The sequence below is a fragment of the Rousettus aegyptiacus genome, unplaced genomic scaffold (genome assembly GCF_014176215.1).
Source record: "Rousettus aegyptiacus isolate mRouAeg1 unplaced genomic scaffold, mRouAeg1.p scaffold_m13_p_3, whole genome shotgun sequence".
Lineage (NCBI taxonomy): Eukaryota > Metazoa > Chordata > Mammalia > Chiroptera > Pteropodidae > Rousettus > Rousettus aegyptiacus.
In genome coordinates this window covers 114,777,569-114,805,319 of record NW_023416306.1, presented here as the reverse complement: position 1 = coordinate 114,805,319, position 27,751 = coordinate 114,777,569, and the positions used below count along the sequence as shown (strand labels likewise).

General features: G+C 36.2%; 2 protein-coding genes, 1 long non-coding RNA gene and 1 other non-coding gene across 8 annotated transcripts in view; 2 read left to right on the top strand and 2 right to left on the bottom strand.

Annotated features, from left to right (window-relative positions):
* Positions 1-13,855, bottom strand: part of KNL1 (kinetochore scaffold 1) — a 39,500-nt gene extending 25,645 nt beyond the window's left edge. The window contains exons 1-8 of one of the 3 annotated variants that reach the window (XR_001597791.2): positions 13,687-13,855; positions 11,350-11,401; positions 10,402-10,441; positions 9,395-9,454; positions 5,875-5,936; positions 2,856-2,908; positions 2,581-2,614; positions 1,207-1,244 (exon numbers count right to left, since the gene is read on the bottom strand). Coding sequence is in view for 2 of the 3 variants with exons in the window: in XM_036239103.1 (XP_036094996.1) it covers positions 1,207-1,244; positions 2,581-2,614; positions 2,856-2,908; positions 5,875-5,936; positions 9,395-9,454; positions 10,402-10,441; positions 11,350-11,384 (322 nt within the window). In the remaining variant the exon portion in view is untranslated. The remainder of the gene's footprint in view (positions 1-1,206; positions 1,245-2,580; positions 2,615-2,855; positions 2,909-5,874; positions 5,937-9,394; positions 9,455-10,401; positions 10,442-11,349; positions 11,402-13,686) is intronic. The other 2 variants (XM_036239103.1, XM_016152224.2) reach the window with 2 other exon arrangements.
* A 157-nt stretch (positions 13,856-14,012) lies between these two features.
* LOC118615038 lies at positions 14,013-18,046 on the top strand. Its single transcript, XR_004956296.1, has 2 exons — positions 14,013-14,275; positions 16,696-18,046. It is a non-coding gene; the product is annotated as an uncharacterized LOC118615038 (long non-coding RNA).
* TRNAS-GCU lies at positions 14,174-14,255 on the top strand. Its single transcript has one exon. It is a non-coding gene; the product is annotated as a tRNA-Ser (tRNA).
* A 2,087-nt stretch (positions 18,047-20,133) lies between the features above and the next one.
* On the bottom strand, positions 20,134-26,073 carry RPUSD2 (RNA pseudouridine synthase domain containing 2). Of its 3 annotated transcripts, none has more exons than XM_016152225.2 (3): positions 25,426-26,073; positions 23,838-24,134; positions 20,134-23,165 (listed from the first exon to the last, which is right to left on the bottom strand). In XM_016152225.2, the coding sequence occupies exons 1-3, from the start codon at positions 26,050-26,052 to the stop codon at positions 22,431-22,433; spliced, it is 1,659 nt and encodes a 552-aa protein (XP_016007711.1). In that variant the 5' UTR covers positions 26,053-26,073; the 3' UTR covers positions 20,134-22,430. The 3 variants fall into 3 exon arrangements, with proteins under 3 accessions (XP_016007711.1, XP_016007712.1, XP_016007715.1); XM_016152226.2 differs by having other exon boundaries at positions 25,672-26,073; XM_016152229.2 differs by having other exon boundaries at positions 25,329-25,780.
* Between the last annotated feature and the right edge of the window lie 1,678 nt (positions 26,074-27,751).

Here is a 27,751-nt window from a genome sequence, read left to right as displayed (position 1 = left end):
ACCTATTATGTGTCCCAAAACTTACCTATCTACTAAAGCACAAAGAACAAGATATAATTTCTAGACTCAAAGAGTTCCTAGTTTAACAAAAGAGCCAGAATTAAGTGTCTAAAATACAATGTGATAAATTCTACAACAGACTGAGAAATAAAAGAGGTGTTATGAGTTCACAAGACAGAATAACTAACTTCTTGGTTTTGTCAGAGAAGGTTTCATTTTAGCTAGTACTAATAAATGTATGGTGCCAGTCTGTGAACCCCTTGTTACCATTTCATGATAGAATAAGGAGCTTGCAGCCAATGCAAATCATGTAAATATTTCCTTCATCAAGAAAGCTTTGCTAATAAAAAAGTGTCAGCTAAACTAAACAGTAGCTTACTGCCATAGCTGATTTACATTCTAGGGCAAATTCCTCTTCTTCTAACAGTTTGCAGACTGGTTACTTTGCATAGCTGAAGTTAAGGGAAGTTAAGTGAAAAATGAGAAGACTTCTAGGCAAATTGGAGTAAGAGGAATACTTTAGGTACAGGAAATAGCATTTACCAATGGATACAGGCAGAAAAAGAGTCCATAAGAGGAACTGCAAATCGTTCTTCATGGGCTAGAGAATAAGATGCCTATAAAGGGAAGGGAATAAGGTTGGAGAAGAAGAGAAACCAAATCATAAAGGGCTTTCTAAATCTATGCTAAGAAGTGTGGGTTTAATCCTGTAAGAAAAAAGAAAGCCACTGAACAATTTTAAGCTAGGAGGTAATATGATCAGATCTAGAAATATATAGAATGGATTAGAAGGATAAGAAACTAAATACAGTAGCCCAAGAAAGAATAATAAGAACTTGAATTCAAACAGTGGCAGAAGGAACAGAGAACAGGTAAACAGATATATAAGATTATTTAGGAGCTAGAAGAGAAAGAGTAGGGCCAAATATAGATATAGAGAATGAAGCAAAATATAAAAAATGACTCGATTCCTAACTTGAGCGAATGAATAAGTGGGAGTCCAAGACAGAGAAAACAAGAGGAACGACAGGTTTGTGAAAAATTAATAAATAAATTTGTGGAATTTTAAATTGAAGATTTTGTGTAAAGAACAGAGCTCTCTTCACATTTTTTTGTGTGTGTGTGTGAGTCATTTAGATATTATTTATCAAGGAATCTGGATGAAGAGAAAGTATATGATTAAAAAAGTATTCTGATCATACTCACCAGTAATCTCACAGTAATTATCTTCTGGATTCTTATTCCTAAAATTTAAAAAGTGTTTTTAAAAATCTATACCCCAAATAATTACCAAGAATCACAACAATTTGAAGAGTAGGAGTGGTAAAAGATTTTCATAGTGAGTGGCAGAAAAATACAAAGACATATTTTTAAAAAGACTCATCTAATATAGAAAAAATTAAAAGGCAATTAAAGAACCCTTTTCAAATTGGTCTTAATAGTTTGCTAATTTTTAAAATACAACAAAAACATGCTTAATACACGCTGCATACTTTTTTCAAATAAAGAATGACCTATAGAGCAATTCATTTTTCTAGAAATTTAGGCTTAAAGATAATTAAAAAATAAAAGGAAACAACTCAAAGGTCTATCAACAGGGAGCTGACTAAATGTTACCAGATATGCAGCAGATTATGAGTAGATCTGTATGTAACAACATGGAAAGTACTACAGGACATATTATTAAGTGATCCCACTTTTGTCTTGTTTTTAAAAAAAAAAAAAAAGGCTAAAGAGAAACATAAGCTTGGATATACATATAAAGTTTCTGCAAGGATACCCAAAATAATCAACGGTGGTTATCTGGGAGGGCCCTCAGTAATATGACTTAAGAGATTTTTCTGTATTCGTATATAAAGAGAATTTTTTCCAGCTCAACAGCTGTCAATTACACAGAAAATTTGTACTTTATTTAACTAGTCTCTTACTGATGGACTTAAAGGATCTCTTCACATCTTTTGTTATTACAATGCATGCCATAGTGAATGACCTCATATATTCATCACTCCATTTACAAGTATATTGGTGAGATAAATTCCTAGACATGAAATTGCTGAGTCAAAGGGCATGTGTATTTAAAACTTTGCATGATATTGCCAATTGCCTTCTACCATTAATGCCCACTAGCAATAAGTATCTTTTTACTTATATTCTTAATTGATTACATGAAAAATTGTATCTCAACATAGTTTAGGTTTGTATTTCTCTTGTGAAGATAAGTATCTTTTCATTTGTTCAAGAGCTACTGGTATTTATTTTTCTATGCATTAATATTACAAAAACTAATTTAATGAAAAAATCTGTAAACCTGGTATTTATTATTTTATACTTGCTGATGTATTTAAGGATTTATATGATGAAAGTGTATTTCATTTCTCCATTATAAGTATAAGCGCATATTTATTAGATATAGCAGTGTATTAAATTCTACAAAGAATTTGTTTTCTGAATTAATACTAAGTATTCCACAAAATGGACACAAAAGTAAAAAACAAAAAGAATATTAATTTAAAAAGCACTTCATTTAATAGGAATAAACAACTTTTAAAATATAATCTGAATCACATTTTCTGTACTTACTGTATAAAGAGAACATTTTCCCTTGCATCTGTTTCTAAAAAATGAAATAAAATTTGTTCAAGGATACACTGATAAAACATTAGAAAAATTACATAAGGACATTAACTACAATAAAAAAAACTTACTAACTACCCACCTTTCTGCCCCTCATGGCTCAAGTTATGCTTTTTATGCAACAAGATGGACAATAAGCTTTACCAATTATCTGGTTTGATAGCCACTGTAAAGTTTTATAGAAAACAGATTTATCAGGGACTTCACTGTAATGTATTTACCTGCAATTTCTGATTCTCTCATTATTTTCATATGAGATTCTGTCTGGAATACCCTAGAAGAAAAAATAAAGAATAATGAAAATCTACAACTTTGAATCAGAACACTATGGTATTAATTTATGCTGTTTTGAGATAGGAAAATATACCACTTTGATTTCAGCTTCCTCTTTGCTGTATCACATACTACTGATATTTCAAATGCCAAAATCAGTTTACCACATTAAAATCATTGTGGATTTTTAATGAGCTGACCAAATAATTATTTTATTCCTCTCAATAACCCGAAATATTAATTTTATTCAACATTTATTAAGCACGCGCTATAAACCTGGTGCTATATACCACAGTCTGACACATGATCCTTGACCTCAAAGTGCTTTTACATAAATAAAAAGCTGGAATAGTGAGTATAAATATTACTTCACTAACTTTTGTTATTAACAGTTCAGGTAAGGTGGCATGAACTCCAGAGGAAGAGATATCTTTTCACTGAGGTGATTAAGCTTCACAGAGAAGCAGCATTTAATATCTGCCTTGAAGAATTTGACCAATTCACTTTCATTTTGCTAAAATTATCATTCATTATATACAAGTTCTTAATTGAAAAGAATTTTATTTCAATTACAAAAAATAAGTGAATATTTGCATGCATATTGTGTGCCAACCACTGTACTGTGTTCTTTACATGTATTTTTAATGATGAACAATTCCTGTGTTATCTTACAGATGTAGATATTGAGGTTCATAAAGGGTTAAGTAATTACCAAGGTTACATAACTGATAAGTGGCAGAAGCAAAATGCAGACCCAAATATGTCTGGTTTTAAAACCTGAGCTTTAACTACAAGACATACTCAAAACAACTTTTCTTCAAATGATTTACAACAGAATAATAGAAGCCTTTTTATTTAATATGAGCAGAGTCAGTAATTGGTCATTTAATCAAAAACTATCTTCTAAAATAAGAAATGCTAAATGACCCATAAATACTTAAACCATTTTTAAAAATGTATTTAAATTTGCAAATCTCCTGATATCAATCTGAGGCCTTTACTCTTGAGTGTGGATCTACTGATACAATTTCAGTGTTCATAAAATTTTCGAAGTAACTTTAAAGTGGTATTAACACAGAATCCTTCTAAATTTTTATGATTGGTTTCCCTAACTTTTATTTTATCACACTCATAACAAATTTGAAAGCATTTTTTAAAATAAATTCACCTTTATCAACTTTTTCCTAGCCATTCAATATATTTTTCATAGAAATAACTTTTTTCTTGAACTCATTATCATTGGCTTATGTAATATTAAATTATTTAACATTCAACTATATAAACTAGACAAACACTGCTTGGTAAGCCAACCAATCAACTCTTAGGATCTGAAGTTTATGGACCTGACAGTGTTCAGTGTACTGTAGCTATCAGTATGTTTTACAAGGGGAATGGAGAATATAGGTTAATTCTAATAACTCAGGTGGGAGTTTTAAGAGAGCTTTTACTATACCTGTTTTTTATATTTTACTGTACTTGTTTCTATATCGAGAATCCTGTGGCTCTTTTTCATTTTTTTAATTAAATTTATTAGGGTGACATTAGTTCATAAGACTATATAAGTTTCAAGTATACAATATCTTTAATAGTTAAAAAACTAAAGTTTATATAAAACCACTTTTGATTAGTTGAGACAGGTGAACTTCCTATGTTAAAATGATCATTTCGACATGATTATTGAGATGACAGTTTTTTGAAAAGTAATTTTATCATCACTCATACATGGTCTAACAATACACAAAGGTATACCAGGCAAAAAAAATAGCACAGATAGAAATCTTAATATCGGTCTAGGTAAAATTTGGGTCAAAAAGCAATAAACAAAACAAAGATAAATATTTCATAATGCTAGAAAGTGCAATTCTGAATAAAGATATAACAATGATGCACCAATAAATATAGAATCAACATTCACAAAGGAAAACTATTAGAAATATAGAGATATAAAGTGAGATGCCTTATCAATGAGACTAATTCACCTCTCTCTCATAATTCATGATAGTTTAAAATGACTAAACCTATGTAAGATTATAGGAGACTCAAATAACATAAGGTATAAGGTGGATATAACTGATATATACCAAACTCCATACTCTTTAATACAAAATATATCTTCAAGTACCTATGGATCTTTCACAAAAGTTGATTATATACAAGATTACAAAAACAATTTCAATAGAAATCAAAATAATACAAGATTAACATTCTCTGACAATATAACTAAAAATTAATGATAACAAAATGCCCACTTAGATATTTTAAAAATCTCTATCAAACTCTTCAATCAATGAAGAAATACAAATATATTGCTGAACATCAAAAAAATAATCATGAAAACACCACATATAAGAATTACATTAAATTTAAAAATTAACTTAGGGAGAAATGACATCTTTATGATGTTGAATTTTTTTATTTAAGAACTTATCTTCATTTGTACAATTAATCTTTAGTATCCTTCAGTAATATTTTAGTTTTTATATGCTTTTATTATATTTACAGCAACAAAACATAACAATTAAAAAAGACATTTTCTCTATCTCCTTATTATTTATATACAAGAAATATATTGATTTCCATGTTAATGTTTATCCTGATACTTAGCGTCTGTAGAGTTATTTTAATTGATATTGGATTTTCCTAATATATAATCTGCAAAATGTAATAGATTTATCCAATTTTTATAACTCCAATTTCTTTCTCTAGTTTATTTTTGTTGCTTAGCACCTCCAATACAATGTTAATAACAGTGGTTAAGACAGTTGTTTTGTTCCTTACTTTGGAGAGAATGCTTCTAATGTTTCTCTTTTAAGCATAATCCTGAATAATGACTTTTTAAATAACAATTCTCAGATGCTTATCTAATTGAAATACAGGTTATCAGAGTCAGTTAGAACTAATATATCTGGTCTGACACACAAAAAAACCATTACAATTATTTTAAAATTATTTCTCATTTCAACTTACTTTATAGTATCTGCAAAGCTGACTCGACGAGAGCTTTTCTTATTTCTCAACGCATTGGACTCCTAAAGGCAGAGAATATATGGTGTGATTCTTCATGAAACCACTGTGACTTAAGTTTCCAGAATACTGCAGACAGACCAAGTCTTATTCTGAATGAATTTGATATTATTATTTATTTCGATTATTATTAGGTTCTCCAAAATAATCTCAATGTAGAAGCACTTAACAAACATGAATATAATTTTCAATGTGAGTGATAATAAGCATACTGATATAAACAACATATGCTTAAGGAAGGTGATTACTGCCCCTTATCTTTTCTCCTTTTTAAATGAACGGCTATTTTGCTATCAAGAAGAAAGACTGGGAACAAAGCAAATGATACGTCGCCTGTTATTCTAACCTTACTGTACTATTTTTAAGATTTAAAAAAAAATTTAAATGTAAAATATACATAAATAAAATTTATCTTAACCATTTAAAAAATCTATTTTTATTTCATTGTGGTAAGACTCGCCTTACAAGTGATCTACCCTCTTAACAGATTTTTAAAGGTATAATACAGTATTATTAATTATTGGCACAGTGTTGTACAGACCTCTAGCACATATTTATCTTGAATAACTGAAACTTTATACCCATTGATTAGCAACTCCCATTTCCCCTGCTATTGCCCCTAGCAACCACTACTCTACTGCTCTCTGCTTCTGAGTATTACTATTTCAGATACCTCATATAAATTAAATTATGCAATATTTGTCCTTTTGTGATTGGCTTATTTCACTTAGCATAACATACTCAAACATCTTCACATTTTTAAATGTACAGTTCATTAAGTATTTACATTGTTATGCAACCAAACTCTAAAATCCTTTTCAACTTGCAAAACTGAAACTACATTCATAAAACAACTCTTTTTCTCTAACCTTTCTGTAACCACCATTCTATTTTCTGTTTCTATAAATTTGACTATTCTATGTACCTCATAAGTGGAATCATAAAGTTATTTGTCTTTTTGTGCCTGGTTTATTTCACTTAGCATAATGGCCTCAAGGTTCAACTATGCTATGATACATGCCAGAATTTTCTTCTTTTTTTTTTTTTAAAGGCTGAATAATATTCCACTGATACCACATTTTGTTTATCCATTCATTGGTCAATGGACACTGGGTTGCTTCCACCCTTTCCCTCTTGTGAATAATGCTGCCATGAAGAGGGGTGTATATCCTGTATATCCAAGATCCTGTTTTCAATTATTTTGGACATAACCAGAAGTGGACTGCTGAATCATATGGTAATTCTATTTTAATTTTTTGAGGAATCACCATACTGTCTTCCATAATGGCCACATCATTTTACATTCCCACAACAGTGCACAAAGGTTCCAATTACTTCACATCCTAGCCGACTTATTCTTTTTTGTTTTTTGATAGTAGTCATTCTAATGGGTATGAAGTGACACTTCATTGTGGTTTTGATTTGCGTTTCCCTAATGATTATTGATGTTGAACACCTTTTATTATACTACTTTTATTTTGCCTCATATTCCTTAACAAGAACACTTTTACTCACACAGATACCAAATACAAAAAACAAGACAGAGAAACAAACAAAATCCAGAGAATTTTACTGTGTTAATTCTGAATACCTGAATGTAAATCTTATTATAACGAAGAATGAGGAATGTTCATCCTCTCTGTTAAGACCTTAGCAGATGCTATAGGTGGCTTTGAGCTTAATATGACAATAATATTGACATAATTAATACTGGGACTAAAAGAGAATATATTTCTTTTTTTTTCAACTGTAATATAGTGTCTTTTTATTCTAGAAATGCTTTCTTTATAGAAGTCTTTCAAGATCTAAAATGAAGTATTTAGCATGAAGAATAAAAAAGCATGTGTGACAAGAACATTTCACCTAAGCCAGTCCCCTCAGAACTGATCTTCAAAATGCAAACTCCAACCTCTTTGGTATTCTTGGAAGACATGTGGATCCAGGCAATGTGGCCTTACACAGACTAGGTGTACATTCCTCCAAAGGTACTTATAGCCACTTCTCTCTTGACCTGCTAAAGTCTGACTAGTTCTGTCAGAAGAGACAGGAAGGGAAATTGCTAAACTATTTCAAGTCTTCATTGGCTGGGGCTTTCTATTGCTCTTCAATAGTATTCTCAGATCCCAATATTAGTATATTTATTACTAAAAAAAGAAAATCATGTTTGCGTAGCATGTGGAAAAGAGCGCTGAGCTAGAAATTAAGAGATTAGAACTCTGATTTGAAGCCTGACACTAACTAGCATTGTGGGCTTAGACAAAACATTTAATCTCTTTGGACATCATAGTTCTCATCTATAAAATGAAAAAACTAGATTCAAAATTACTGAGGAGGTCCTGTTGGTTTTAAAGTTCTATGAGTCTATGGATCTGTCATTTAATCATTCAAAGTTCAATAATTTTTTTTAACACACACACACACACAACCAGATCCTGTGCCAAGTGATGGGAAAACAACAGTAAAGAAAATACAGTCTCTACACTACTGAGGATTAATGCTGAGACAGACATTAAACAAAAAAATCCAGTAACATAAAACTCAACAGTATGATAAGTAATATGAAGGAAACTATATAAAAAATGAATTTAGCTTGAGAATCAGGAAAGATTTCTTTGAGGAAATACATTTAAGTTGAAACCTAAAGGATTAGTTAGTCCAATGAAAGGCAGAGGGAAAGCATTCTAGGCAGAATGTGTGCAGAGGCCCTAATACAGTAAAAAACTTGATGTATTTGAGAAAAGAGAGGCCAAAGTAGAATGAGAACTCAGAATTACATGGTCTCCAAAACTATATCAATCAACAAAATGTACTAAAAGCCAACTATGTACTAGACACAATAAATTAAAAAAAAAATGCATGATAAAGTTCTTGCCCTCATGGAGCTCTTGATTTAAAAACAGACATAAGTAATCAATTACAGTAGGTATTGAGGAATGATTTTCTAAGATTAGTGATTCCAAAGCTGAGTCTTGAAAAACTAACAGGAATTACCCAATAAAGAGGGCTACAGCTTTGTGATAAAGCACATATGATAAAATATTAATAGTAGAACTTAAGTGATGACTATATGCATATTCACTGTAAAATTCTTTCTACTTTTCATTATGTTAGAAAAACTTTTAAAATAAAATGTTGGAAGGACTAACCATCTAGACCATATGCAAATACTTGCAGGCTTACAGGTCATGTCTCGTTTGGGAAATAGTAAGCAGTTCTGAATAGTAAGACACATGTGTGAGAGTGGCAAGAAAGAAGGCTGTAAAGTAAATACGGGTTAAAAATTATGAGTGCCAGCTTACTCTAGTGTTTGAATTTTAACCTGTGGGTCATGGGATGCTTACTTGTACATATTCAACTGAGAATCATTTATGATGTTCTCTTTTCATATAGCTAATAAAGTTCCTGACTATTAAAAATATCACTGAAAATAGTAATCTATAAAGCATTTGCACTAGGAACTTACCTGAACAATTTCATTACCACCTCTGAGGTCCTGAAGAGGACTCCTTGGAGGTTTCAAAATCTAGAAGAGAATTATTCAAGAAAATCTGGCATATCTATTAATAATCAGTTCATTTCAAGTCACAGTATGAGTAGAGAGGTAGAGATGCTAAAATTCCTGTAAAAATCTCTAAAATTCCTCAAATTCATTCTATTCAGTGCTATACTTTGTGGCTCGTTTAAATACTTGTCATCTATTCCTTTCTCCGTCCCTGCCCACCTTCCCCAATTATTTTCCCAACACTCATCCCATGTGGTCTGGGTGAAGCTCTAACCCAACCTACGTGTACAACACATAACCCTGGTCTAGCATAATCTGCACATAATATTCTCTCAGCAATAGTGATTGGTTCAGGAATGAGAGCTTGATCCTATCTAGATAATCAAGCCAATACGATTCAATCCTGAGTTGTTTGTATTTTTTATCTTCAGGAAATAGATACTATTTTCTATGTAGGACTTGAACCTGAATGTTGGGAGCTAGATATACTGTAGTAAGCATGGGGAGCCTATCTAATAATGAAGATTACCCAGAGGAAGCAATCAGAGTAGAAAAATTGAAAGGAAATCCTAGTACTAATGATATTGTTGGAACCCCAAGTCAGTAAGTTGTGCCTGATGTCATTCCTATCTTTGGATTTTTCAGCTTCATAATCCAAAAAAATTGTGCTTAAATCAATTTAAGTTGGATTTTTTGTGTCTAGCTTTGCACATCAGTTTAAATATATTTTAAACACCTTTATTGAAATATAATTTACAATAGCATATAACTCATAAAGTTACCATGAAATTAATAAAATGTGAATTTTAGTATATTTATTCAACTATAAAACTATGTAAGGTTAAATATTTTATTCTTTATCCAGGGAGCAATAGGAGCCAGTGGAGGTAGGATAGTGATGCCACAGTAAAAATTACTATGGAATATAGTCATCATTGAAAAAAAGTTAACAAATAAGTGTTACATACTGAGGAATGTCGTCTTCTAACAGGCCTCTCTATATTGTCACTGAAAGAAAGGAAAAAAGTTTACATACATACTGATAAAAGTCTGAATTTTCAAAAGCCATAGTCACATCAACTTACATGCTTTTAAATTAGCCATAACTTTCACTTAATACTCAGCATCACTTTCACTTAGCAAAATTTATAACACTTTATATTCAATATTTATGAAGTCAGTGTTTTAAGACACATATTATATACTACAAGACTATCCTGAAACACAATCAGTACAACATAATTTACCATATTTATGGAGGTACAATTGCAAGATAAATGGGCTATAAATCAAGAGATTCTAGCACTGGTTTTATTACTATGTGATTTTTACATCACGATTTAAAAATTCAAATTCCCATAGAGGCTAAACAGATAATTCAGTAAGTATAAGAAAAATAGGTGGGGTGGAGACTATAATGGAGAGTTCTTGCCTGGTTTAAAGGTCATAGCCACTACTACATACAGGTTATCTGTTGCCAAGCATAAATACAAGCCCAGTGTTGCCACAGTTGATTTTCAAGAGAAGCTGAAAATCTACTTGTAATTTGAAATCTTGAAATTCTGACATTTAGCAACAAAATCAAAAATTTAAAAACATTGTTTGGGAAAAAAAATTATGTCTCTGGTTGTAAACAGATGCCAAGTTTAGACAAATCATTTTGTTTCCTTGGGCCTCAATTTTCTCATTCTTAGATAGAAGAAATGGGAGGTGGTCTGTAAAGTCTCTCAGTTTTGACTCTAGATAGGTTTATATAAAGATATGGCAAGGAGGGCTATGACTTTGTAACATTTACTTCTTTTCCCTGGAAGAGAATACGAACAGATTTCAGAAGTTATCAACAGGTTTTACTAACTGGAAAAGTATCTGTTTCTGATAAAGAGTTTAACATTTTTAGCTGCATTGCATGAACTTACTTTTCTTCATTAGTCTCTGAAGACATCCCATCCATTTTTGAAGAAAACCTTTCTGTAACAAACACACAAAATTAGAAAAGGTGAGAAAGTATAAACTATGAAAAGATTAAGAGCAGAGTTGTGACTTTAGTATTACTTTCTGGGGGAAGACCAAAAAAAGAAAGAAAAAGTACCCTATGGAACTATAAGAAATGAGAAATTTTTATTTTTATTTATTTATTTATTTTTAGGCCAGGCAACCCTTAGTCGACTTCACAGATTGCAAGGACCTTGTCAGCTTACAATCCCTTATTATTATTTTTTTTTTATTTTTTACACCTACAGTACCTGGTCTTCCTATGTGGTCTCCCACCCAAGTACTAACCAGGCCCAACCCTACTTAGCTTCTGAGATCAGACAGGATGGGGCTTGTTCAGGGTAGCATGGCCAAGATACGAGACATTTTGAGGAGTTTAGACTATGGACTGTGGTCTACTGCCATGCCACCTGTAACATACGGATGGATCTGGTCTGATCTCTTGAAGTTAAGCAGGGTTGGGCCTGGTTAGTACTTGGATGGTGAGACCACCTTGGAATACCAGGTGCTGTAGGCAGTTAAAAACTACATATTTTGTTAAAATGGGACCTTCAAAGTGTTTTTGGAGTTTTTTGTTTTTTACATTTTGAATGGGTTGTAGAAAACAAAACAAAAAACAAATAAATATGTGACAGAAACCATGCCAGTGACCATGTAGACTTCAAAGCCTGAAATATTTACTTTCTGCCTCTTCGTCCATTCCTCCATTTATACTACCAATAACTAGAGTTAATATATTCCATAGTGTCCACTGATATAGGGTCTAGACCTGTGCTGTCCAAACAGCAGCTATTTAAATTTAAAGTAATTAAAATAAAATAAAATTTAAAATTCAGTTCTTCAATCACAATAGCCATGTTTCAGATGCTCAATAGTTACATGTAACTAATGGGTACCCAGATAGACAGTCCAGATGTAAAACATTACAATTATCACTGATAGGGCAGCTGTCCTATCAATATCTAGTAAATCTTCTAGTCTCTTATTTAGCATCAAACATAAATTTATTTCCACTTAATAACAACTTTTTAAGTATTGTTACTACTAACACATCAAACATTGTTACTCAGTTTTTATCTATCTGTCATCTTGTAAACATTTCCAGCCACCCATATAGTCAAGAAGAATTATACTGCTTTGAACCCAACCTTTAATTAGCCAAATCTTAGGGTACATTAAACTTATCTCCATAAATCATTCTTCTCAAGTTACACCTCAAATCTCACTTTAACTGTAAAGCTTCTTTCAGTCTCCATTGTTAAAGGAATCAAATAAGTTCTCCCTTCTGTATGTTCCTATGCCACTTTAGAATGTCCTATAATCTTTTATACTGTCTTGTATTATAGTTATCTGTGTATATTATTTCCCCTTCTGGACAGTAAATTATTAGATTAGGGACTCTGAATCATCTGTTCCCAGCCCTGGCATATAACAAGAAGAAACCCAATAAATACCTGAGGAATTTGATCCAATTCAACTAAAGTGAAAATTTTGATCTTAATATCTAGAGTAATCTAGAGTAAGTTCGGCTTTAGTCTTGTCATATCTCTAAAAACTTATTTTTAAAATTCCAATCAGTGATTTTTTAAAGAATTTTTTTCTTAAACTCTAGTATTGAGATAAACAGCAAGAAAGGGGGCTTTAACTCTGAAGCTAATAATGGACAGAGAAAGATTTTCAAAAACTCATTTGTGGAATACTAATAATACTGGTTTATTTACTAATGTATTATATCAGCAGGAAATGGAAAATCTGTTTACTGCGCGCTAGTACTCCAATCAGACACTGTAAATAAACCACGATAAACCGAGAGTTTAAAATCACTTATTGCTGTCACTTCATTTACAGCAAGAAAAGACCGAGTCAGAAATACAAACAGCCGAGTTTCCTAGAGAAGAGAGCCGGGGTGCGAGAAAGAGTCCGGCACCCTGGTCAGAAGAGGACTAGCGGGACGCCGCGGATTCGGACGCGGAGAGAGTAACAGCAGCCAAGCTGAGCCGAGCTTAGCCGTCCTGACCCGACCCAAGAGGCCCAGGTGTGGATGGGAAGTGCTAGAGAGGTGGAAAGCGGCTCAATGTGCAGGCCCAGATGAGGAAAGAAAGAGCCCCACACTAGGAGAGCAGCGTCTACTCTGGCCCAAAGCTTTCGGGGGCCGCCTGGCATAGGGAGCGTCCCCCACCTCCTATCGCTGGACGTTCAGAGTGCTTAGATAAAACCTAAAGTCCCCCCAAGAGCCCAGACGCAAGAGTCATTCTCCTTACCTGTCGCAGCCTCCTGCTTAAAAAATTCTCCTTACACCTGTTTGGGGTCAGCGGGGTTCGGCTGGGGTCCGCGGGGTTCGGAGAGGTAGTTCACGGTCGCCTCTGGACGTCACCTTACAGCGCCCAGACAGCTTCCGTGCAGCATTCAAATCTAACCGCCTAATCGACGCGCATGCGCAAAGACAGTCTATGCGTCGACTCCGCCCCTTAGACGCTGGAGCAACCCTAGTCCTAAAACTCCTGTAATCGAACTTCCTTTCCAGCCTGTCTGCCAATATTATTCCCTTCAAGGTTTCTCATTTTCTGTTGAATTTTCTTTCATTTCCCGCATTGCTTCCCATCTTATGGGGGCGGCCATCTTCTTTCGATTACTTGCTTTAAAAACGATCGGCTCTTTGTTTCCGTACAAAATGGTGGCTTCCATAATACTGCGTCACATCCCCCTAGTATCACTCCCAATAGCTACCAGGAAGGAGTAGGTTTCTGGGACGAGGTGGCCGAGTGGTTAAGGCGATGGACTGCTAATCCATTGTGCTCTGCACGCGTGGGTTCGAATCCCATCCTCGTCGGGAGCGACTTTTTGACTCAGGTGAATGCAGATTTACTTGCAGAATGAAAGTAGTTTAATATTTTCCAGTTACGATTGACTAGTCGATTGACCCTAGCTCCATCAATCTCAAGTTCAAAATATTTAAAAGACAACTTTTGGAACATTCTGACCTTACAAAGAAAAGGGCATTTTCTGGGAATCAAAAAATATCTGCTGGGTTTAATTTCTTTTTATACGAAAAAAACAAGTGTATAGAATTGTGCGATTACTACTATTCCCATATCTTTTAATGCTGATCTACTCCATATTAATTAACTAGATCCTGATCAAGAGGCTTCAATTATTGTGGACTCTTAAGCTAGAGTTTTTAATACCTGTTCTTACTACAAAATACCAGATTTCATTTCAAAAGCCACCTCATGACACTGTTTATTTCAGGATTCTCTTCCAGTCCCCAGTAGGTTGTGGGTGCTCAAGAAAAATAAACACAGGGAAACTAAAAAGATGTTGACAACATGTGTAACCTTGGTAGTACATATCTAGTAGCCAGAGACTTAAGACCTGAAACATGGCTACCTTCCCAGAGGAACAGAAAGTGCTAAAACCTCTTTCGAGTTTAAGCAGTGAGGGAGGCATAGGAAGCAAAAAAAAAATAGAGAGATTCCTCTCTTGAAAGGTCATCAGGCAGATTCATTTCAAGTCATGTTCAACAACCTTTGCTTATCCAATATTTATCTACAGCTTTGGTAATGAATTACATCACTTCAACTCACTGTAACCCTGTGATCATGATAGACATTTTTATTACTCTATTTTTCAGATGAGAACAATGAAAGATAAATTTGCTCAAAGTTAGACAGCTTATATAATTGCAGAAAGGGCAGTGTAACCCACGTCTGTCCAACTCTGGTGTCTCTTAACCACCATTTTATAACGCGCTAGAGATTATTAGTAAACAAGGGCTCATCCATCCCTTGCAGTAATGATTTACACATTCTCTGAGCACCGCATGGTACCCCAGAACCTGGTGCCTGGCAGGTGCTTCAGCTAAGTTTGTGGCACTGAGGGTGGAAGGCAGTAGTTCTTGCTAAACTGGCTCCACTGACTTGTCCCTCTTAAATCCAAATCCCCTGGGAATATTGATACCTCCTTGGGCTGAGGGTCACTCCAGCACCTGCCCTCAGCCTTGCTTTCCCATCTATTTGCCACCCTGCAGTTGGAAGGGTTCCTCTCTAAATTCCACACACTCTCAAAGGACCATGGATAGAATTCAATTGATTAGTTGGTTGAGGAGAAAAATTGCATCTTTATTTTCACTAATCTCTAACCGAAAGCATTTCTTTTAATAAAGATAAGCAACAGAGTACAGTAATATTAACCTTACTTGTGATTTTGTCACCAATAGAAATTACGGATATTTTTAGATCATGTTATCATTTTTGCTTTATGCTTATCACTACTTCAAAATAATGGTCGTTGTTAGAACTTCTATTAAATCTTATGTTATGCATTCATAAAGAAGTACATGCATTATTGTATTATTACCTTAAAGATTTAAAAAATATTTTGATAATTGTACTCTAACATAATTGGTTGCCTTTGTAATCCAACAATTTTAATTTTATGCATTTTAAAACAACATTCTAAGAAGAGAGACCCATAGGCCTCACCAGACTACCAAAAGGGTCTATGTTACAAAAAAGGTTAAGATCCCCTGAGGGACTTTTCTAAAGGACCTTCAAGACACTGATCTTAAGCTTTCCCTGAACTAGGCCTTGCTCTCACTCCCACAAGACCTTTGCAGATGCTGTCCTTACTCCTCTCCTTGGAACAGGCACCCAGTCCCCCATACCTCCTTCCCATCCACCCCTGCCTAGCTGGGTCCTATTCCTTCTTCAGATATCAGTTAACATATCATCCCATCAACAGGCCTTGCCTAGCCCTGAATCCTGAAGCTTAGATTTCCTTCAGTTAGTCCCTGTGCTCTCTCTTGTTTCAGGGACTTTGCATCCCTCTTAGATGCTCCTGTAGCTTCCTGGGTTTCTTCCAGAACTTGCCAGACAGTATTTAAATTGCCCATTAGTGCTTCAACCTCTCTGGACACTAGTAAGTCTGAATCATTTTTCTGAGTTTTGCTTGCTTCTTGCAGGGATGACTTACTTCCTTTGGAAAATTGATAAGGTCTATCAATGTGTCTAGTAAAAGGGTTCTCTTCTCAGTGGAAAATCTTCAGCTATAGAAGTTCTAAAAATACAAAGCACCGGAAGTGTCTAGAGAAAAAAAAATAAGAAAATTTGAGTGGAAGCTCACTATTCTATGCCTCAGTTCTGTACCTCTTTTCATGCTTAGTTCATTTATGGTTTCTTTCCTATGAAATTTCAGTAAGACTTGGTAAAAGTATATTTTTTGCATTTCTATGATCTCTTGATCTGTGACAACTGTTTTTTCCCTTTTCCAAGAGAACCAAAAAAGAATCAACAACACACCAAATTATTTAAAAGCCCAGGAAAAAAACACTCAGATCAGTAATAGAAAATAAATTTATAAAGCACTAAAAGAGTTAGAGACGCCATCTACTGGAGTAGCTGCAACTGCACGATGGACAAGACAGTTCTACAGAATGGCTGCTTCATTTGGAAAGATCCTCATTACTCCCTCAAATTTGTCAACAAACCACAATTCAAGGAAACCATTCTCCATCAACACCAGGTTCTTCTTCATAAGTCCTATCCTTAACAACCCTTCTTCACCCCTTCAACTTCTAGAAGGCCATGGGAGAAAGAACCATTACATAGTCAAGTACATTACCAAGATATTCTAGCTCTTACCACTTTGGTGCCAGGGAATGGTTCTTCATTCTCCAAGTACAGCTTTAGGAAGACCCATTTTGTCTGGAGAATGAGGTGTTTGGGAAGAACTGTCCAGTATTTAGCTGGTGATTATTTGCATCCAGGCAGACCCTTAAGTGTCAGCAGCCTTAATTATGATATAGCTCTGAAGGAAGCTTTGAAATCAATGAATTTTTTTTGTTTGCAGCTCATTTCTTAACTTTTGCAAACAACACAAAACAAAAAACAGACCCCAGGCTGAAAGATTTGCGAAGATTGATTTTGAGAGGCAGACAACGACAAAAGTAACTTCTGCTTCTCACCATTAGGAAGTATGGTCCCACTGAAGAACTATCTCTGTGAAGACAATCATGACAAGGCCTTGAGACATTCAAGAATTCAAGACAGGCATTCTTCTCTGAGTCTGCAAGAAACATTTCTCTTGGCTCAAATCATTCCCTGAGCTACACACCATCATGTGAAAACATCCACCTTCCTATACCAGCTTCTAGTGAGCTAAAAATGAAATTTTTCATATCGAAGATCAATAGAGCAAAAACTGAAATCTATTTGATAGTAACCTTGCTTAGGAAAGACAAAGTAAATAAATGCCAATGACTGTGGGAAATGGAGAGTAACACTTGTGATATTTCATGTTTTGAATCTTCTGCTGAGAAAGCTATGGATAGTTAGCAAGCAACAATGATTACACCATTCCTTATCATATTTAGGAGGAGCAATGCCCCACATTTCAAATTTCAAAATAATTTTTTCCTTTGAAATCTCCAGAATGAAGTAAAACAGGGTTGAGCCCAACTCTGTGGAATATGGTGAAGTTAACAGATGAAGGCAAGACCTGAGGACATGACTGGTGATTTCATAGTTAGAAACAGAAATAATTCCTTTTTTTATTATAATACCTATAAAGTAGTACATTTTTCATATTTCTCTTTGGGCTAAATAAAAAGGTCATTGACTCTGAGCATTTTCCCCCTCTGGCTTTGTTAAAATTTTGGATCTCAAATATCATTATTTGAACATATTGATTTATATTTATCAATTCTAGATCAAATTCCTTTAGTAAATGCGTAGGTGATACTGATGGACAAATGAAGGCTGCATGAACTATGACAACAAAAGGAGTGACAAAAACAGACCATTGAAAGTCCAAGCCATCTCAATGATCAACTTTCTGTTGATAGCAAATATAGCTAAGGAATTAAAATTCTGATTTTTAAAGTCTTGAATGACAGAAACTTGGTATCTAAAAATATATATACACACATCTATATACATATATATTTAGCTTTTAAAATATTGAAATAACTCCTTGACAATGGTTTTCTGTGTACTCACTGAAAGGATCACTCCCAATCAACTCTCCTTTCAATGATTGTCAGTAATCACTTTTTGGTACAACCTAGCAAGTAACAGAGGCAGTCTTTATTTTAGCTCATGATGCAGGACTCAATTTTTTTTTTTTTTTTTTTTGGCTTAAACAACAGAAATTGTCCCATAATTCTGGTAACTGGAAGTCCTAGATCAAGGTGTTAATGGGATTGGTTCCATTTGAGGGCTGTGAGGGTGAACCTGTTTCATACCTCTTCCCTAGCTTCTGGTGGTTTGCTGGCAATCTTTGTCATTCCTTGTATTATTAAATTCTTAATCCCTACATTTGCCTCAATTCTGATTTTGGATGATTTAGCATTTAGGGCAAAATATGTTATTTAAAAATTCTTGACCTACCTTAATTTCATTTAGACTGTTGAAAAGTTTATAAGAAAAAGGAAATGGAGAAATTGCATCATTTACTATTTACTTAAATTACCGGCGTATTTTCAAGAATTTTGTGTATAGATGCTATGGTAATGTGTTAGAAAATGCAAGACACAGACCTCTCTGTGTATCTGAGAGCATGCCATATCTACAATACCGAAACCATAAATTGCTTTATTTATTTATTTTTGGCCATAAGCTGCTTTTAAATCTTAGTTCTTTTATGAGAAAGAACCAGTATTTGAATCTGCTAAGACATATTAAAGTCACATTTGCAAATTATTATATATTGCTTATCATTATAGTCTCCAAAATACCAAACATATGTTCGCTTTCCATCCCTGATGAAAATGACCCATGATTGAGGCACTTGGAATGGTACCCAACCCAGCTGCACAGAGGTCAAATAGACCTAAGGAGTTGTGTGTGTTGGGTAACTAAAAGAGGAGAGTTACATATCCAAAGGTTAAAAAAAGAGATTTACATTTTTTATTAAAAATTTTTTATCTTAAAAGATATTGCACAATGACATACTACACATACATATATATTATATACATAGTTTAAAAGAAGTGATAAAAACCAATGCCACGTATATGGTCCAGCTTAAGAACAGAACATTACCAGTGCCTTTGACACTTCCTATGTGCCCCTCCCTGTTGGTTTCCAATCAGAGATAACCACTTTACTGAATTTTGTTAATCATCTTCTTGCCTTTCTTAGCAAATATGCATGTATATATCCCTAAAAAATATTTTTTTTTGAGTTTTATATAAATGGAATCATATTGTATTTATTCACCCATCATTTCTTTCATTCAACACTGTTTTATCCAGGTCATTCATTTTCACTGCTGCTTAGTATACGATTATCTGAATATAAAATAAAGTATCTATTTTCTTATGGATGGTTGTCTCCAGTTTTTTCTTATTATAAGAATGCTGCTGTGAATGTTCTTGTACTTGTCTCCTAGGGTACATGTATATGTGTTTCTCTAAGTATAGAGCTAGAAGTGGAATCATTGGTTATGTACATGTTCAACTTACTAGGCAGTTCTTAACTGTTCTGATGTAGTTAATGACTGATAAAAATGTTGCAGTTTTAAAAACATGGACAAGCTTCAAATGAAAGGAAAATAATTGAGTACACAGAGGGTTTAGCGGGCAAGAAGTAAAATTCTCTCTCTTTGCAGATAACATGAAACACACACAGACACACACACACACTTTATGAATCCATACACACAAAAAAACTATTAAGTTAATAAACTCAGCAAAGTTGCAGGATACAAAATCAACCTAAAAATCAGCTATAATTCTATACATTAGCAATAGATAGTCCAAACATGAAATTAAGAAAACAATTCAGTTTTAAAATAGCATCAAAAAGAAAACATAAGGGTAAATATTTATGATCTTGGGTTTGCCAAAGGATTCTCAGACATAATACCAAAAGCACAATCAATAAAAGAAAAAGTGGACTGCATCAAAATTAAAATTCGTCAAAAGCACAGGCAACAAAAGCAAAAACAGACAAGTAGAACTACATCAAACTAAAACGCTTCTGCACAGCAAAGGAAACAATTAACAGAGTGAAATGCAGCCTATGAAATGGAATATCTGCAATATATCTGATAAGGGGTTAATATTAAAAAATATAAGGAATTCCAATTCTAGAGCAAAAAATACTCTAAACAGCCCAATGGGCAAAATATCTGAATAGATGTCTCACCGAAGATATACAAATGACTAGGTTAGGAGAGCTTCTAGGTTGAACAAGAAGGCATCCGTGTGCCCAGGAGGTGGCACACTCTGAGCTCTACAGTATCAAAAGAAGCAACTGTACTCAGGAGCCCTCCCTCAGGTTATCTCATCTGGCCATTCCTTTGTATTCTTTAAAATCCTTTATAATAAACCAGTAATTTAGCAAGTAAATTATTTTCCTGAGTTCTGTGAGCCATTCCAGCAAATGTGGTTTTGAACCTAAGGAGAAGGTTGTGGGAAACTCCAATGTACAGTTGGCCAGAAGCACAGGTGACAATCTGGACTTGAGATTGGCATGTGAGGTGAAGGCAGTCTTGAGAAACTGACCCTTTAATTTGTGGGATATGATGCTATCTTCAGGTAGATAGTATCAGAATTGAGTTAAACTGTAGGACACCTACCTGGTCTCAGACAATGGCTTGGTGTGCGGAAATCTCCACACATTTGAGTATAGAGTATTTTGTAAGCGAGTAAAGGAAAACAAGTTTTTCTCTTCGGGTATCTAATAAAGTCAAATACAAAGAAGCAGAGAAGAGAATGGTAATATTGGGTTGGGAGCAGGGGTAAATGGGAATTGCTATTCAACAGGTATAAGTTTCATTTATGCAAGATGATTAAGTTTTAGAGCTCTGCTGTACAACACTGTGTGTAGTTAACAATATTGTATGTACACTAAAACTTTTGTGAATGACAGTACACTATCAATAAAATATACAGACAACTTACAAAATTGAAGAAAATATTTGCAAATTATATATCTAATTGGTCTCATATCCAAAATAAAGAACTTATAACTCAAAAAGGCTAACAACCTAACTCAAAAATGGGCAAAAATCTCAAATAGACATTTCTCCAAATTAGATATATACACAAACGAGCACAAGATGATAAACATTATTGGTGAATAGGGAAATGCAAATGAAAACCACAAGATAACATTTTACTTCCACTAGACTAACTATAATCACAACAGAAAATAAGTATTGGTAAGGATGTGGAAAAATTAGAAACCTAGTGTGTTGTTGGTAGGACTATAAAATAGCTCAGCCACTGTGGAAAAGTTTGATGACTCCTCAAAAAGTTAAACATAGAATCACCATATGACTGACTCAGCAATTCCACTCCTTGGTGCATACTCTAAAGAACTGAAAAAAATATTTAAGCAAAAATTCGTATACAAATGTACACAGCAGGTGGAAACAACCTAAATGTCCATTAACTGACGAATAGATATACAAATGTACAATACCCATAAAATGGAATATTATTCAGCTATAAAAAAGAAATGCGTACTGATGCATGCTATAAATTAGATGAACCTTGAAAACATTATGCTAAACAAAAGAAGACATGGCAAAATGTCACTTATATGAACTGTCCAGAACAGGCCAATCCATTGAGACAGAAAATAGATTAATGGTAACATGAGCTAGGAGGAAGGGGAAATGGGGAGTGACTGTTTAATAGGTATGGGTTTCCTTTTGAGTGATGAAGATATTTTGAAATTAGAGAAGAGGTAATGGATGCACAACACTGCTAATGTCACTAAATTGTATACATTAATTTGATTATCATGTGAATTTATCTCAATAAAAAGCAGCAGTAGAAAAAACAGACATTCCAGGTATAACAAAAATGAATATATTTATGAACCAAAAAGTCCTTAAACTCTAGCTTGAAGGAGAGGAAGGAAGGAGGTAGTATGAGCAGGTCCTTTAAGAGCCCAACCTCACTCCTATAGAAACCCTAAGAACCAGACCATGAGGTCAGTTCTTTCCTCATGGCCTCTTCCAACCGAAGAAGCGATCTTTCCATTGGCCACAGCTTTCAGCCCTCTTGCCAGTCATCCTGTGCCCAGGTAGGCATGGGTGAAAAGTACTCAAAGCCTGGCCCTTTATAGCACAGGGCATGCAGAAACATCACAAGGTCCTGGGGCAAGGGGTCCTGTCGTACCAGCCGGCACTCTGCACAGAGGGGGTCTATCTCTTGATTCATAACATCTGTTTCAGCTGCATTCCCTGGTGCCAAGGCCATTGTGTTCAGATCCTGAGATGCTATACTGACTACTCCATCCATCTTTTGGGCAGATGCAGCCAAGTCTTCTAGGCAGTCCTTGCCCAGCTCTGAAGAGGAAACTGTAGAGTTTGTGAGTCCTGGAGACAGGTCACCTTCACAGAGATCTAGCACATCCAGGCTCTGTTTGGCTTGATGCTCTGCCACAAGGTCCCGAAGCAGCTCTTCATCTGTCTTGGGAATGTGGCCACCCCGGCCCCGTGAAGGGCCCCAGGCCACTGAGTTATAGATGGGGTCATTGAGGATGGGGTGGCCCAGGAACTGGAGGTGGACTCGGATCTGGTGGGTGCGGCCTGTGAGTGGCCGGCACCTCACCACACTGGAGTGGCCATTGTAACTCAGTCTTTGAAACACTGTCTCACAGGGCTTGCCCCGAGCGTCTACACGGCACACCCCGACCTTGTAAGATACTACCAAGATGGGTTCCTTGCAGGTCACTTCCTCAGCAGGGAACTCCCCCTGCACTCGGCATACGTACTCCTTCTCTAGCTACAAAGGAGGGAAGAGGGAGAAATTCAGCACAAACTCATGAAGCCCAGGCCCCCTGCAAGTGATGAGAATGCATCAGTGCCAGACAGAAGAGGATTCAAACCCCAGCTCCGCCATTTGCCAGTTTCATGATTCTGGGTACATTACTTAGCCTCTTTAAATCCTATTAACTTGTCTAGAAAATGTGAGATTAGGAAAGCATTTATCTCACAGGGCTATTGAATTTAGTTAGGCTTTAATGTACTTGGTATTTAGCCTGGTATACAGTAAGAACTCAGTAAATGTATCACAATGAAATTGAAAATTACAAGTCTCAAGACCACAATCACTACCATTTAACTCTTCTATCCAAGACTCTTAGGATTTCATCCATAATCTTTCTACCAAGTATGCTCTCCCCACAATCTTAAAAACCTCGCTCAGACTGTCAGTAGTTAAAAACTTTGAGAGCAAATTATAAAGAGAGGCAGAGTATGCCATCTCTAAAAATCTCTCAAAACGTAAGAGATAATAACCTGTCTTTGGCACATTAGGTGTTTACCTCTCTGAAGGTATGAAGCTTGGCCAGATAAACATGAAGGCCCACTTCAGATATAACTTGGTGATGTCCTTTTGACACATAGCATTTGTGAGCCCAGGAAGCCACCTGCATGAAACGAAAATGAGACCCACCTGCCGGTCCCGAACCTGTTCATGAATTCTCTCTGAGACAGATGCTGTCTTGGCAAACATGAGGACCCCTGAGGTAAGGCGGTCAAGCCGATGCAATGGGTGTAACTCCTTGAGTTGGTGCTCCTTGCCCAGGATGAAGATGACCGTGTTGTGTCGGAAGCGGCCGCATGGGTGGACAGGAATGGAAGAAGGCTTGTCTACAACCACTACGTCTTCATTCTCAGCCAGCAGACGGATAGGCTCTGCTGTAACTGGTGGCTCATGCCTGTGTACTGTGTTCCGCAAGAAGTCATTGTCCTGCCAATGATACAGGCAATCGGTCATCCCAGAGGCCAACAACCTGTAATCAGTCAACTTCGCACACAGATTCCCCTGTTATTTGACATAGGAAGAATGGTCACAGTATTTCCTTACACAGAAAAAGCAGTATGCATACTGTATTCTCATTCTGTAAATATACAGACAATCAGACAGTAGCAGGCATTGAAAAAGAACTAAGATATATACAAAATGTTAATGGTGATATCTCTGGGTGATGGGATTATAAAAGCTTTTTGATTTTGCTTATTTGTATTTTCTCTACAATGTTATATTTAAAAAGTAAATTTTTCCAAAATGGTGGGAGAAAACTTTCTTAAATCATCACTTTTCATAACTTCGAACAAACAACATCATGTTGTAAATCTAGAAATCCGAGTTCTAGAACTGGATTTCCCACAGGCTCACTGCAAGTCACTTGACGTCTCAGGGCCTCAGTTTCCTCATCTGTAAAGTGTGAGGATTACACCCGACCTGTGCTTTTCAAAATTGGGATGAGAGAGGGGATTCAAACCATCCATTCCCCAAGTACTGAAATCACTTTGTCTTCCCTCACAACCTAGTGAGCCAGTATTACGCACAGGGGTGTCTGGTATGTCTTAGCTGTGAAGAAATTTTATAGAAAGATCAAAGCACTGGGCTAGACAACTCTGGTCTTCATCCCTGACAGTACACAGTTCTATCATATCAGAGTCTAAGATTAATAATTTAAGTAGTAGTCATAAGAACACAGGCTTTGGAGGTGACGCTGTTGCTTTACTTCTGTGAAGTTTATCTTAGTTTCCTCACAGGCAAAATGAGGTGGCAATAACTATGCCACAAGGCTGTCGTTACATGTTAAAGTATTTAAAATGCTTAACTCTGTGCCCAGCACATACTAAGGAGACATAAATGATACCCTCTATTATACTATTTGTACACAATGCAAGATAAAAACGTGATCAATGATCAATTCCTATGGCTTATTTTATACACCGTCTTGTGGCACATGCCAGTGCCACAAGACGGTGTATAAAATAAGCCATAAGAATTCCAATTTCTGTCCCTTGGAAACAAGGAAGCCGCTTGGATGGAGGGGTGAATTTTGAAGCACTGAAGCTACTTGCAGAAACCGGGTGGGAGAAGAGAGCTAAAAGACTGTTCCAAGTGAAAGCGAGAAAGCTCCTGAATTACCCCGATTTTACTCCAGTATCTATGCCCTGCGAGCTCGGAAAAAAAAAACCGTGCCCCCTTTCCTCGACTCTTTCGGCCAGTCCCATCAGCAGACCACCTTGAGCACAATGCTGAGGTCCTGTACTGGCTCCTCGTTGAGGTGGAGGCGTCCCGCGCGGACCGCAGCCTCGTAGTAGGCCAGGGGCTGGGCTCGGAACTCGGTGCTGAAGACGTGCAGCAAGCTGTGGCCCACCCAGCGGCCTTTGCAGTAGGTCCGAAAGTCAAAGTAATAGGGCCGCACTTTGCGCAGGCCTCCCTCGAAGTAGTAGCTAGTCTCTGCAAAGTGCTCATCGCCGAAGCTCACCCCTGCCCGCCGCTTCTTCGGCGGTGGCACCACGCGCTCCCTGGTTGTGCCCCGCCGCTTCTTCCGCTTGCCTGGGCTCAGCGTTGCACCCGTGGCCAGCTCCTCGTTCCCTGTGGCCTGCTCTCCGTCTCTAGGGGCCAGCTCCACTCCCTGGCCCGCCAGCCTGGGGCACACTGGGGGCCGCTCACCCTTCGCATCGCCACCCGCGTCTCCGTTTTGCTGAGCCGGAGGCCTCACCCCGCTTGCTGCCTCAGCCCCAGTCGAGCGCGTTTCCTCCATTGGGCCCCTAAGGCCACCCCAAGTCCTGGCAAAACTGAGGGACCGGAGGTTGAAGCACCCCTGCACAAGAACCGGGAGCCACCAGCGGGCGCCTAGCCACATAACCGCGCGGCCATAGCTCCTGGGTCGCGATCTGAGGACGTCACTTGGCACCAGCCAATCAATAAGGCCCAGTGCTGAGGCGGGGACTGTGAAGAGAGTGGGAGTGAGGCAAGCAATAAGGAAGTGAGTTGAATGGCTTGTTAAGAGGCTGTGAGGAAGACTCACCAAAAGCGTTGATTTTTTATAAATATGCTGAAACTTCTTTGCTCTGGAAAAACTCTTGCAAGGAACTTTATTTGAAATAAAATACTCTAAATTTAAGACAAACATTTTATTTAAAACAACAAAACAGACTGCTAAACTCTGAATATGCTAAGAATATTTAGGCAGTTTTATACTTTAAAAGAATAAATATTACACTGTGTGACTTATATCTCAATAAAGCTGTTATATGAGTATTTTAAAATACACACACCCCAAAAGCAATGTTTTTGGCACCTGCCTTTCCCCCTAACAGTGTAAGAAGGATTAGAGACCTCCCATTGCTTCCCATATGCTCCTGGCCTAAGATTAAAACTGCAAGTGAATCAGAAGATATGTTTATCAGAGCTCTTAAATGCAAAATATTGAAACTAACTCTGATTAACTTCATCAGAGATGGAATAAATAAAAGAATATTAGTACCTCATAGAGTTCACAAGAGATTTGAAGAATAGGTTCAGAAAAAGATGCAAATCAGAAGAAGCCCAAGCTCTGAGAACCAGCACATGACAAAAAGATGATATGTGAAGTATATTTTAATAAAGTTGTTATTTTTTTTTAAATGGTTTTCAGAATGTGTCTGAAGCACAGAGAAGGAGAGAGATACCAAAAAGATCTAGAGAGGGAGATTTTGTGGGATCGTATGAAGTCTTGCTACTCGAAATGTAGTCTGGATTAGCAACATGCACAACACCTGACAACTTGGAACTGCAGAATCTTGTTTCTCCTTCCTTCTCAACCTTCTCAATGAGAATTTGCATTTTAACAAGATCTTCAGATGATTTGTCTGCATATTAATTTGAGAAGTATTGGTATAGATCACAGAGAGCAGACATTTGGACATTCAGCATCTTTCCGACACTCTTCTTTTGTGTGAGGAATTTCCCATATAATAAGTACTTCCTTCAAGAGGTGGAAGCCAGAAACTGGCCTTCCCAGCCTCCCTTGCAGCTTGGACATTGGTGTTTCACCTGGGCTCCTCTGATCAGGCAGAGCCTTTGGTACACAGCAGAGGAAATAGGCATCCATGTCTGACAAGATAGCATTGGAGGCATTGATTTGGGAAGCTAACAGTGGAGGAGGTTCTTGTATCCAGTGCCCAGTCAGCAATGCCAGCCACAGTGTCTATGTTCAGTGGCAGTGGGGTGTTCCCTGAGCAGTTCCTCAGCAAGGTTTAGACACTGTTCCTGGCTCTATAGATTCCCCAGCCTGACTCTCTGGGCCCATCTTGAGATTCTCTGTACTACTTAATATTCTTTAATCCTGAGCTATACAATAGGGTAGCCATTAGCCACATGTGGCTATTTAAATTTAAATTAATTAAAATGACATAACATTTAAATTTTAGTTCTTCAGTTGTACAAGTTGCATTTCAAATGCTCAATAGCCATATAAAGCTAGTAGCTATCTTATTGGATGACTCAGATACAGAACATTTCTGTCATCACAGAAAGTTCTATTGGACAGAGAGCAGCTTTAATCAATTCCTCTTACTGCT

Coding starts and splice junctions, on each gene's coding strand:
- RPUSD2 (XM_016152225.2), bottom strand. CDS start 26,052: ATGTGGCTAGGCGCCCGCTGGTGGCTCCCGGTTCTTGTGCAGGGGTGC. Junction 24,135..25,425: donor ACCTCAGCATTGTGCTCAAG/GTGGTCTGCTGA, acceptor TATCATTGGCAG/GACAATGACTTCTTGCGGAA. Junction 23,166..23,837: donor AACAGGTTCGGGACCGGCAG/GTGGGTCTCATT, acceptor CCTCCTTTGTAG/CTAGAGAAGGAGTACGTATG.